At 37.2% G+C, this 12,839-nt stretch overlaps 1 protein-coding gene across 1 annotated transcript; it reads right to left on the bottom strand.

Annotated features, from left to right (window-relative positions):
- Window positions 1-1,594: 1,594 nt before the first annotated feature.
- LOC139151632 (uncharacterized) lies at window positions 1,595-12,819 on the bottom strand. The gene is made up of 9 exons (XM_070724559.1): window positions 12,666-12,819; window positions 9,153-10,092; window positions 6,747-6,888; window positions 6,005-6,034; window positions 5,305-5,381; window positions 4,566-4,633; window positions 3,869-3,968; window positions 2,980-3,019; window positions 1,595-2,714 (listed from the first exon to the last, which is right to left on the bottom strand). Exons 1-9 carry the CDS (start codon window positions 12,709-12,711, stop codon window positions 2,568-2,570), a joined length of 1,590 nt encoding a protein of 529 aa, XP_070580660.1. The 5' UTR covers window positions 12,712-12,819; the 3' UTR covers window positions 1,595-2,567.
- Window positions 12,820-12,839: the final 20 nt, after the last annotated feature.

Genomic DNA, 12,839 nt, shown 5'->3' on the forward strand with positions numbered 1-12,839 from the left:
CCTCAAAGCTATTTTTATTTGAGATTGATAGAAAAACACTAGAAAAGCAGCATGTTAGCACATTGTATTGGAAAAATATCCTCTATAAATAAACAGCTGGACGGTAGCAATTTTGAGCTGGACGGTTACAACTTTGGCTGGACTGGAGAAAACTGGGCCCACAATCGACAAGTTTGCAAATCAGCATAATCCTAGGGATCTGAAGAATATTTGGCCCACAAACAACAAGTTACAAATCAGCATAATCCTAGGGGATCTGAAGAATATTTGGCCCACAATCAACAAGTTTACAAATCAGCATAATCCTAGGGGATCTGAAGAATATTTGGCCCACAAACAACAAGTTTACAAATCAGCATAATCCTAGGGGATCTGAAGAATATTTGGCCCACAATCAACAAGTTTACAAATCAGCATAATCCTAGGGGATCTGAAGAATATTTGGCCCACAAACGACAAGTTTGCAAATCAGCATAATCCTAGGGGGCCTGGTTGCTTCACAAAACTATGGGAAGGCCCCCTAAGAGAGGCTACCATTTTCATTGGAAGATAAGGCCCTGTTTTCTTTGGAAAGGTCACAATTTTTCTGACCTCTTCACAGGAATATGGTACTCATTGACTGTGAACTTTACAAGTTGCAGCAGAACACGAAGATTGTAAAAATACAAAAAGTTAACCTTCTGATCCCCAAAATAATGTCCAAATTAATAGTATAACTTCTAATGTTTCAGTGATCAAATCAGCCTGCAAATACAGGTAAAATTTACAGCTTCATCACATAATACAATTTGTATTCACAGCAACTCAGTGCTGAGAAAGATAGGCTGATGGAAAATGAAAATTGTCCTATGATGTAAAACTAAAACCGGCAACATATTGGAAGATTTTATGAGTTTTGACAGTAAAAGATTTTATGGAACACATTTGGTACATGTATAATGTTAAGTGTGTGTACTGATCAAATTCAAACGATTTTGTTTCCATTTTCTGAGTTTCAGTTCATCAGAAATATTTCTCATATATCAACTTGCTGTAGAATTTTAGATACTACTGTATTGCCCTCAAAACTGGAGTAGGGAAGTAAGTTTTAGATTGCAGTACATTTTCCACAAACTCAACTACTAGTAACTCAAGCTTTGAAAAGGAAATATTGCAAGACATGATTAGGTTTTGTTTGATGTAAACAGCTTCATCAACACTCAGTCAGTTGTCCATTAATGTCATGGTTACTGGCAAACACAAACACTGCTGACAAAAATCACTCTCGAATCAGATTTATGCATTTTTGATTTGAACACTGAAACAAAACACTGGTTGACGACATGACATCATAAAGGGTACCAGATACCCAAGACAAGCTAACAACAAAGCATTGTGGGTAAAACACAAAAGGTGGCACAAAAGGAATATCAGAGCCTTAAACCTTGTAGGTAACCAACTTGATGTAATAACATTGCTTGGTTTGTCAAAACTCTGATAGGAAGAAAGCCACATCTTGATTGGTTGAACCAATAACTAATCATATCTGAATCAGCAAATCAGAAAACCTATCACATCAGCAATTAGACACACTAGAATTTTTGTTGATTGTTTTGCTGCATTGGGAATTTCTTCTACTTAAAATGGATGAGTTGACAATTTGGTCATGAGTTGATTCTTTTAGACTCTGATGAAAAACCTGCCATTTTGATAGTATTTGGTTCCCCTTTAAGCCAACTATCTAAAAGCGATCACAGGAAACTCTCTTTACACCTGTGACCTGGGGTAGAGGCACCGTGGCAGTACCTTCTGAGAATGTCCTCTGTGTTTTCATTTTTTGATTATGAAACTTGTGTAAAGATCCTTTAAAAAGCTGAGAGTTGATAATCTAATTCCCATGAAACTAAGAATTTGTTTGCAGTACAGGTAAATGGCTTTGATTCAGAATTGACAGCCATTTTGTCAAGATTACTGGGCCCATGCTATGAGATAATGCGGCTGATGAACAATTCCATATTATCCTAGAGGGTATGTTTGTATGATCTACCATAAAAGGCACCCTCAAGCAAGGACTGATTTCTACCACCAGGAGGGTGTAGCCCAGTGTTCTTCACGCACACCATCCTTTTTGATTTTAAAAATTAGGTTAATTTTATGCAATTTAAGGTCAGTGAATGTGATAAAGATACATGTAATTTTTCACTGACGATCCGATGATTTTCTTGATTTTTACAAAATTGTTAAAAGTTTCCTTATGCAATATTCAGCAAATGTTTGCAAATGTCTACACCTTTCCCTTTTGATTTTGGGCACTATCTCACTACAAATAACTGAACCATAAGCACCCTTTCAGGTCATTTGAGAGGGAAAAAAAATGATATTGCAGTTCTGAAAATCGTCATTTACTGGACCATTGTCTCAAAGCCACTGGTTGATTGTCGATATGAAGATGTGTAAAATTCCAGTGCTCCCTTCCCTATTTGATAGCAATGGGTACTCTTCTCACAACACAAAACAATTGGAATATTCCAAGATACTCTGAATAGAAGGTATGCGCAGGTTGGACGGTGATGCACTCAGTTCACATCCTAAGAGTACTCTTTCATGACTTCTCTCTGTATCTGCATGCCAAGCTGTGCCTCCAGCTCTGAGAGTTCCTGCATGCAGGCGTCTCGCTGTCTCTTGATTCGTTGGATGGTCTCGTCGTGTTCTCTGTAGAACTGCCGCAAACCAAACTGTAGATTCAAGGAAACAAATGGACAAATATGAGATAAAAAAAATTCCTTGAAGGCACACCATAGAAGATAAGAAATTATCTCAAGAACAACTTTGCAGATTTTGATGACAGACATTATGGATGAAAATGTAATGAAAAATATTAGGTTTACCACTGCTCTTTGTGTACTGTAGTTAGGATGGCAACTTTGATATTTCTGTTTCTATACAACTTTGACAATAAATATGTTGGTATAAGAGTATTTGGCACTGCAAATGACTTACCACGTCCATTGGTTCTTCTTCAGGACTAGAAGTTCTGATACTGTGAATTGAAAGGGGAAGCATGAATTTTTACTTTCTTCAACTTTCAATCTTGGCTTTGACATCAATTCTTACAGACTACATCATTGGCACAAACACTACATGCAGTCCAGGTTTTGTTGCTGAAAAGTGGTTTCTCTACATGTATGAGGCAATTGAAAACTCTTTATGAAAATGTACCAAGTCTGAACTGGGTTTAGAGTGAGATATTTCTTTTTGTATCTTGAATGTTCAATTAAAAGCTACATCAAGAAGAATTCAAATTATTCTCACAATCTTTCTGACATGAAAATTTTGGTAAACGTTTCATTTTTGACCAAGCATTTCCTCTGAAGCCCATGGTCACTTTTATTTGACAGAGCTGCAGCTAAACAGCTTCAACATATCATTTCAATGGGAGTAAACTATGAATGTAGAGTTTAAAACTTTTGCTTGAACTTTGCTAAGGAAACTGTATATAACTTTTGTTCAAATCAAGAATCAAGGTCACTTTTAGACTGGGAAAAATATTCCCTATAATGTGGATATTTGAAATTTACAATCTTGAAAAATTCAATTTAACATTTTCACAAAAACAAGACAGTAAAATCTTCATTTAGTCAATAGTCTTTAGAATGAGTTTCTATAAGTAGCAGTCTGAGAGTAGAAATTATTGTAAGAATTTGAGTTCCCAAAACTTCTTTCACCCCATTTCCCGGTGAACAGAGCCACACTCACAATTGAAAACAATGGATTTGGGCCAAACCATAGTGTGTGGAGGGACTGTGGCCAAACCATAGTGGTGAAAGGGTTAAGCAAAGAGGTCATAATTTGTTACATGAATACTGCGACAGCAACTCATCTCACTTACTGTCTGGCTTTCCGAAGTGTTTTTCTGACTTCCCTCTGTAAGATGTTGATGTCATGTTGATATTGCACTACGATATTGTCACTCTCTGCTCTACCAATACCTGCAATGAATAAAACTCCATCAATACAATATGGAAATATCAAAACTGGCCTAAGAATTTTTAAGGTAGAATGCACCTCTGGGACAGATATTTAGACCCTCAAAATTTCCACAGTACTCTAACAGTTTGTGGCCTGTCTGCACTAATTTTGAAGCTTGAGAAGTAAATGCATTTTATACTTCTTGTGTTTGTGAAAATCAAAAATTTTACGTTTTGCCATAGAATTACCATGTGAAAAATAGCCATTTGGAATTACAAGTGTCATTTAATTTTATGTCATTTGTTTCTAATACTTAAACTTGTAAGGTGATCCCTGATTTTTATTCTTTGAAAGACAATGGTTTAAAGTTTCCTTGGGTTAAACAAAAATTGAAATCTTTCAGTTTTGAGGCCCGTACCAGTGGTCATTAAAGGCAAGAGAGCAAACAATAAATTGACTGCAAGAACAGATATAGATTGTATTTCTTTCCTTTTCAGAGTACCTATTCACAACTGCTGCAGCTTTCTTTCTGAGGCTGTTATTTAGATTATCTTTGATCATCAATTTAAAGTGTTCTTTTCTGTTTTGTTTCTGAAAAAAAAAAGGAGAAAACTTACCCTGGAGTAAATTTTCAAGGTCTTCTATTTCTCTCTGGATCACATCTCTGGTTCTGACGGCATACTTGCTGTAATTGATAGAATTGAAGAATTCTTGTTATGATTAGTATTTCAGGGGGGGGGGGGTACCTTTTTACTCCCAATCTGTTTATTTATCAGTAGAATACATTCATAAAATTGCCATTTAAATCAATGGTAAGAGGTTAGCAGAGTCTAAATATGTCTATAATGGCTAAAGTTGATTTTACAGTGCTGTACATAATGTTTGTGTTTCAACTTTTACAAACTTTAAAAGAAAGTTTTTAAGAACTCAAAGAGAGCATCATTTGCCTGATAAACATTTTTAATAAAGTAAAATACAGAAATTGTAAAAGAATTACAAAATGTGTAGAAAAGAAAAAATTCCAGCAAAATTTGATTCTTACCACTCTAATTTCTTATCCTTACTAAAATAGGGGAGACAATGAATTGGACAGTGCCGAGGTTTTGATGCAGAAAAAATCTAGATATTTCTATTGCAATGGTAGTCCATACACAAGATGTAGTCCACTCAATATATTTTGATAATCAATGTAATCAATATTCAATTCTAAAGTTATACATGTAATTAGCAATGATGATGAGTATTTCATTATTGAAAGGGAACATCAGAATGGGACATGAAGCCATCTACCAGCAGTGTTCAGTTTAATCCATCCTTGGGAAAAATGAAAACTGATGCTGAAATGGCACAACAAACCTTGGATCATGTAGTACTTTGCCTTCAGATGAGTAGATGGTATGATCACACATTACACTCTCAGATCTGCTCTTGTCCTGAAATTTCAAACCGGAAAAAAAATGATCAGTAAGAGAGCAAATCAAAGGCAAACTTTAAACTCAATATTTCCATATATCACATTTTTACATTCCTAAACCCTGGGAAACTTTGAAATCCTTTCTCCATGTTCTTGTTCAGAGACAGTGTAGGGTTACAAGCTAGATACCGGTAATACAAGCATCCTGAACATCAGTCGAACCACTCCCCATGTGATAACGTTGTTGAGTACACTTTCCATGACAGTGTTGAGCATTTTCTTTTCTACAACTTTCCTACATTTTCTTTTCAATTTCTAAATTTTCTTAACCCAGTGTAATGAAAATAATATCTCCTTTTCTTAGGTAAGATCTTCATTTCACAATTCAAGATAGCAAGCCCAGAACACATTGCAAATACTGACATGGAATGTAATAAATACGAATAACATCAAATTTTCCGGTCGCTTGTCCTGGTTACAATTTCAGAGCCTATGATGTGAAAGCAGAGACAACAATTCATGACCAGTTTTTGTCATTAACTGAAAAAATTAACTTTCAGTCAGAGGACTGAAATGAAAATGTCTATTTAAGCAATCAAGATTGGGACAGGACTAATGACAATGAATCTACTGAGTACTCACCCCTGTATAATGAAATAACTTCTTGGGATCCTGAAAATACAACAGAAAAACTTAAAATATATATACTTTTGGGAAGAAATGCTGTTCTGATTTTCGACAAGCAAATACAAGAACTGTAAATTTATTTGAGAGTATTTACATTGAGGATCTACATATTAGAACAATGTGGGAAGGGAGTGAAATTTAATAATTTCTGTATGGAGTGAGGTACTCTGAGTATGTTAGTGAATCACAGGTTTCAAAGCCTGGTCTTATCAAAGTGGTTGTGGGGTATCATGGATGTGGATAATGTCAGCAGATTAACGAACACAATGGCAGAAACTGCTTCACAGTTTGGTGAATCACAAGCAGAGCGCCCTCTAACTGACTGTAATTCTGTACTTTTTGAGTCTAATTTACGAATATCTGGAAATTTCTGTGTATGAGCTCTCTACAAGTAAATGCCATTGTGTAAAAATTTCTTGCATCAAAGAGAACAGTCTTGAGCCAGTGGCTTGTCAATTCAGCCTAGAGGGCACACTGAGCAATGGTACTGTACTAGGATCTCCTATGCCATTCCCTTTTTATGCTACCCTTCTCAATACAATAATTTCTTCTTACAGTTTCAATTCCTTATGTCACTCTTACCATTTTTGGTTAGTGCTGAATTGTCAAAGTATATAAATATAAAAAAAATATTGTGGAAAATCGATGTTCAGGGTCTATTTCTATTTTAAACAGACTAGAAAAAAAATTCACTTACAAAGGGTGGTGGAGTGGGCGGCACTAATTTATGTGGTATGACATCATCTGGTTGCTGCGGTGGTGGAACCTGTGGTAAGTCTTCGTCTTGGTAGAGTAAAGATGGCAGAAACACCAGGCAGCACTTTGGATCAATGCCACACCTTTAGATATGTACAAAAAATGTATAATTTAATAAAAACTTTGAAACAAGGGCAGTTACTTTTCAGCATTTAAATTTTGTTAGCACTTGTCATTATGGAGCACCTCTGATGATAGTGTGTGTAACCTCTAGATAAGGAAAAATAAAGTTTCTAGATAAGAAAAACAAAACAGTCTCTAGATAAGGAAAAACAAAACAGCCTGTAGATAAGAAAAAACAAAACAGACTTTGATACTGCACCGTCAGCAAACTGAGATAACACATTATTACAATGAATAAAACACCTGCTATAGTTTTTACTTGGAAAAAATTGCAGGAATGGATGTTTTTGAAAAAAACCCACAATTTTTGTGTTAAACTGTCTACATAATATCAGTAGAATATTTGAGCTTTGACTTCAAGGAGCATTAACAAGCTAAATATTTTTGAAGGTTGTTATTTAATATTCACCACCACTCCAAAGCAACCTGATCATCTGCTTTCACATCTATTCAACGTTTCAACAATCAGAAGTAGAAAACGGACATGGCATTTTGATGAATACAGCACGGAGACAGCCAGTGAATCTTTCCATTTCTAATTTCTGAAATTTATAAAAAATCTAAACTGAACACGTATGTAATATTTACAACTTTGCATTTCATTTAAAAGCGCCTGATAAAACATTTAATATTCTTGAAAACAATGACAACTGCCAGAACGGAAATTATTTCTTTTAAATTGGCCTTATATGACAGCAGTTCATCAACAGGAAGAATTGTCTCTCATCCAAAGGCGGAAAACATTGCTGATTCACAACAGCATCCATCCACTTGATTTCCCAGAGGAGAAACAATCCCGTGTATACTGACGACCTCGTTTAACCTTTTATCAGAATGTGTTCGCACCATTAAAGACTAATTGTCTGGGCCAAACAACACAAAACGTTTGGTTCGTGCTTGATATATTTTTTAAACTAACAGATAAGATTTTTCCTGTGTGTTTTCTATATATATTTGATGCTCCTTTTTTTAGGTTCCACACCATCATATCTACATTACATTGATTATGATACGAAAGTGAACACAGTGAAGGCAGGTCACCCAAGAAAGGATAGACAGGTCAATTTTTCCATTTGCCTGATGCTATCTGCTTTTAAAGTTCATCTCCATGATCAATACACTGAAGTCACATTCACCTTGGGGACACATTTTTGAGGAACAAATTTTTACAGTATTTCTCTACTGCGCTGACTGTGTAGACTCGTTTCAAAGCCTGTGGAACAGATGGAATTTCAATTATCTTGTTTTTGTGAACATCAAAAATTTAGTAGAGCCGCTACCATTTTGAATTTCAAATATTGGTAAATTTCTAGGTTATTTGTGTCTCTTATGAAAAACATTGCATGATGACCACTGGTTTTTACTCGAGATTATGAAAAATACTGGTTTCAAGTTTCATTGAGGATACACATACATGTAGAGGGAGCACAAGTTTGACACTTTCTGTTGTGAAACGCGTATTACCTTAAAGTCACTGAAAACTGCAGAACTTTTGAGAATTTTTTTTCAGAAGTTTTCATGGAACAGTCTAGGCTGAAATCAACCATTTGCCTGATTTGCCAGATGATGTTTTGTGGAAACTTTTGCAGCAACATATTATCTGTTTGTAAAATTCAGACTCTTATACTTCACCCCAAATCATGTCAAAATATCTTATTCAACTTGTAAACACATCCTGAACTTTAGTCAACACTAGTTTTAACTTGTAAACATTAACACTGATTACTCTACACAATGCCTTGTGTTTGTAAAGATAAGGCCCCCAAAAAATATTTCTTGTCCTTGACATTCAGCAAAAGTGATGAAGCGACGCAGGTCGTTTTTTTTTTTCCTTTCTGTTTTTTTATTCCTATTAATGCTGGTTTGGCACTATTATTGCAACAGTTATTGTCTTTTATCACTGATAACTCTCTTACTGGCTGCATAATACTTCCATTCCGTTTTCTTTTTAACATTTTTGGACATGCAAACAGGGATATCAAGGATAGCTGTACTGATGAGTATGTAACCCCCACCATGAAAAAAGACATAACGCGCAAGTTCTGAAATGACGCGCACAGTGACCAGAAACATTCTTTTTTTGGCCTAACATTGTGTACCAAATAAAAGAGCTACAGGCCCTTTAAGCAGGTTGCCATGTGGGATGAATTATGCACAGCCTTTAGATTATGAATATGAAAAAGTACAACTGTTACTGTGCCATTGATACGTGAAGCAAACATACCATTCCTGAGGGATGTCCTGTGTCAGAAATGGTGCCAGTGCAGCAATTCCTCTGGGAATTCCATGGTAATATTCCTTTTCCTTCTCTTCCTTCTTTGGCTTTGGTTCATCAACCGTATCCGATAACTTGTATGGAAAAGTCACGTCAATTGCACTGTGTGTAGTATTGGTGTCGTGAACATTGTCCTTTTCAGTTCCTGATCCTTTCAAATCAATTTCCAGTGTTTTACCCTTAAGTGCCTCTCTCTCAGCATGGCAATCTAGACGAGGTTTGGCAGACATGGGTCGCTGTCTGTGTCCCTGCGCAGAGTCTTTCTCCTTGGCAAATTTTGCAGACTGTGGCCTTTGCCTTACTGAAATCCTTTTGGAGGTGTCCTCCACATTGCCGTAGCATTGTTTATTGGCTGAAAACCTGGTCGTTTTCTTGCTCTGCGCGATGCTCTGGGACAGCTGTCTACTGCTTTCAAGCCTGGCCTTGGCACTCTGTGGCCGTCTCTTGAATTTCTCAGTTGAACTTGACACTTGCGCTGAAGGTGATGGTGACTGTCTCTTGATCTCCACTGGTTCAAACAACAGATGTTTAGTCCCACCAAGGCTGCTGCTACTTTCACTTTCAATCTTCACTGTCTTTGAACCTTTTCCAGGGTCAGGACTTTTCGCACATGAGCTGTCTCTCTTGGCCTGTGCTTGTTGCCTCTGATATTTGACATAGTCATTGTCTTCCAGATTCAGAGTCTGAATGTTTGGAGTTGTGCTGAAAGATGCCTTGGCACTGAGTGGTCTCTTCTGCAGAGGATATTTCACTTGGTGAAGGTCACTATCACTAGGTTCAAAGAGGAGATGTTTGGAGCTTTTTACATTTAGTTCCCTCGGAAGTGTATGAACTGCTGTGGTCTTGACTTGAATCACTGGCCGACCAGACGGTGGTTTGCTGAGGACACCTGTACAAAAAGGATACTAATTAATTGGCTTGTCACGGATGATTTGCAAAATATTCATAGAAGAAATTTAGGATGATGAATAAATATCAAAGAATTCTTCCTGTATCCTTTGGATTTACAATTTAACAAGTCATCGTTGATGACACAGTCCCCGCTTGTCCATTTTGTTATAATCTTTGGTGTCTAGGTAGCTGTGGTCTAGGTAGCTGTGGAATGACATTGATGCAACGGGTGCATCAGGCCTGTGACTTGCATAATAAAGTAATCTGAGGAACGTTCAATAAATGACTCATCTCTGCTGGTAATGACCACTGAAGGAACTTTTGATTACATCACACATAACGATGCCCTCACTGCCTCTAGTGTCATGACGGCACATACATGTACTATACACATGGTTTGGTGGAATTTTCGAATCACAAAATTAGTAGACATGCATATGTATGCCATAGTACTTTATCTTTGTACCAAGTCTCAACAACATTGGTTAAGGAATATTTGCATATGATTAAGCCTCAAAGACATGAAAAAATCCAAAAATGACAATCTGGCAGCCATATTGGAACATGTCACGAAGTAACTTGACATGTATATGTATACCATAGTGCTTGATCTTTGTGCCAAGTTTGGACAAAATGGGTGTCATGACCTTTGAATTACGCTTCAAAGACATGCAAAATTCCAACAAAATGGCAGTTCTGCAGCCATATTGGCTCCTATCGCAAGGTTAATTGATACATGCATATGTATGCCAAAGTGCTTTGCCTTTGTGCCAAGTTTGAACAAAATGGTTCAAGATGTTTGAGTTACGGTATAAAGACATGAAAAAATCACAACAAAATGGCCGCCTGTCGGCCATATTGGATCATATCACGAAATAAATTGGTGTTCATATGAAGGGCATAATGTTTTGCTTTTGTGCCAAATTTGAACAGAATCGGTTCAAGGATGTCTGAGTTATGGTCCAAAGACATGAAAAATCGCAACAAAATGGCCGCCTCATGCCCATATTGGATAGTATCGCAATGTAATTCGACATGCGTTTGTAGGCCATAGTGTTATGCCTTTGTGCCAAGTTTGAACAGAATCGGTTCAAGGATGTTTGAGTTATGGTTCAAACACACGAAAAATGGCAAACAAAATGGCCGCCTTGCGGCCATATTGGATTGTATCGCAAAATAATTTGACATGCACATGTAGGCCATAGTGTTATGCCTTTGTGCCAAGTTTGAACAGAATCGGTTCAAGGATGTCTGAGTTATGGTCCAAAGACATGAAAAAATCGCAACAAAATGGCCGCCTCACGCCCATATTGGATCGTATCGCAATATAATTTGACATGCATATGTAGGCCATAGTGTTATGCCTTTGTGCCAAGTTTGAACAGAATCTGTTCAAGGATGTCTGAGTTATGGTCCAAAGACATGAAAAATTGCAACAAAATGGCCGCCTCGCGGCCATATTGGATCGTATCACAAAATAAATCAACGTGCATCTGTAGGTTATAGTGCTATGCCTTTGTGCCAAGTTTGAACGAAATTGGTTTAGCAGTGTCTGAGAAACTGTTGATGACGGACGGACGGACGGACGGACGGACGGACGCACAGACGGGACCCAATCTATAAGTCCCCGCCGGACTTCGTCCGCGGGGACTAATAAACACAAAGCTGTTCAAACTCTGTTTGAAATACTAGAAGGTGTTAAGAACTTTGTGACACTTTTGGAATATGGAAAGATCCATCATGGCCCATTTTACCAATACAGACTGCAACTGCTGTAGTTCCCATGCTTCAAGCACAAACTGAATGTTTGATGAGTACCCAGGGTATTGCGTTTATTTATACCAAGTTTGCAAATATTTTACTGCTAAAACCATGGCTACACTGCTCATAAAAACACGACAAATGCTCACTGGAAATAGTCATTGACACAAGCTGACTCACTGACAACAGCACTTTAAAGCTCCGAAGTTAATTGCCGCCTCTTTACAAGTTTATTAACTGCCACTTAAGCATCGACAATACTGGACATATGAATCAACAGGTCGTAAACTTGGCCAACAGAGGTTGACAGTGACAAGTGGGTATCTCTTGAAGTGAGTGTCAATGTGGAAATGTACCTCTGCTTGAGGAAGCAGACATTCAACAATGCAAAGTGACTTATCACCAAACTATACATGGAGCCATTCACACTAGCAACTTGTAAACTGATTGTTGTAACTTCTATTGGCCTCGATTAATAACTACTTTTAACACTGTGTACACCATTCGTAAACAATGTCTGAACAATGTAATACAAACAGTCCCTCTAACTTCGAAATCTCACACGTTGCCATGACACTGGCTTACAATGGGCGTGGTCACATGTATTCGTCGGTCAATGACTCAATCAAGCGTCTCTCTGCAGTGCACCTGGGGGACCCGCGTACGTCAAAACAGACTGTTCTATATTGGCGGCAGACTGTTCTATGCATTAATGGCGAACAAGGGTGTGCAAAAATATTCCGTACCATTATTACAATGAGAAAAACATGACATGATAGATGTGAAGCACTACCAGCTGGTTTACAATACCTCTGTTATCCTGAGATGCCCTTTTCTGTATATGTTGGTCGGCCATCTTTTCCCACTTTTCAAAGAAAGCAAGTCGCACCGATGGTCACGTGACTTACACTTGTTTTTCATATATATACTTGCTTTCTGGTACAAATATGATTGAAGTCAAAATATTTAAAATGTTCTCTGAAG

The sequence above is a fragment of the Ptychodera flava genome, chromosome 15, assembly GCF_041260155.1.
Source record: "Ptychodera flava strain L36383 chromosome 15, AS_Pfla_20210202, whole genome shotgun sequence".
NCBI classification, from domain to species: Eukaryota; Metazoa; Hemichordata; class Enteropneusta; family Ptychoderidae; genus Ptychodera; species Ptychodera flava.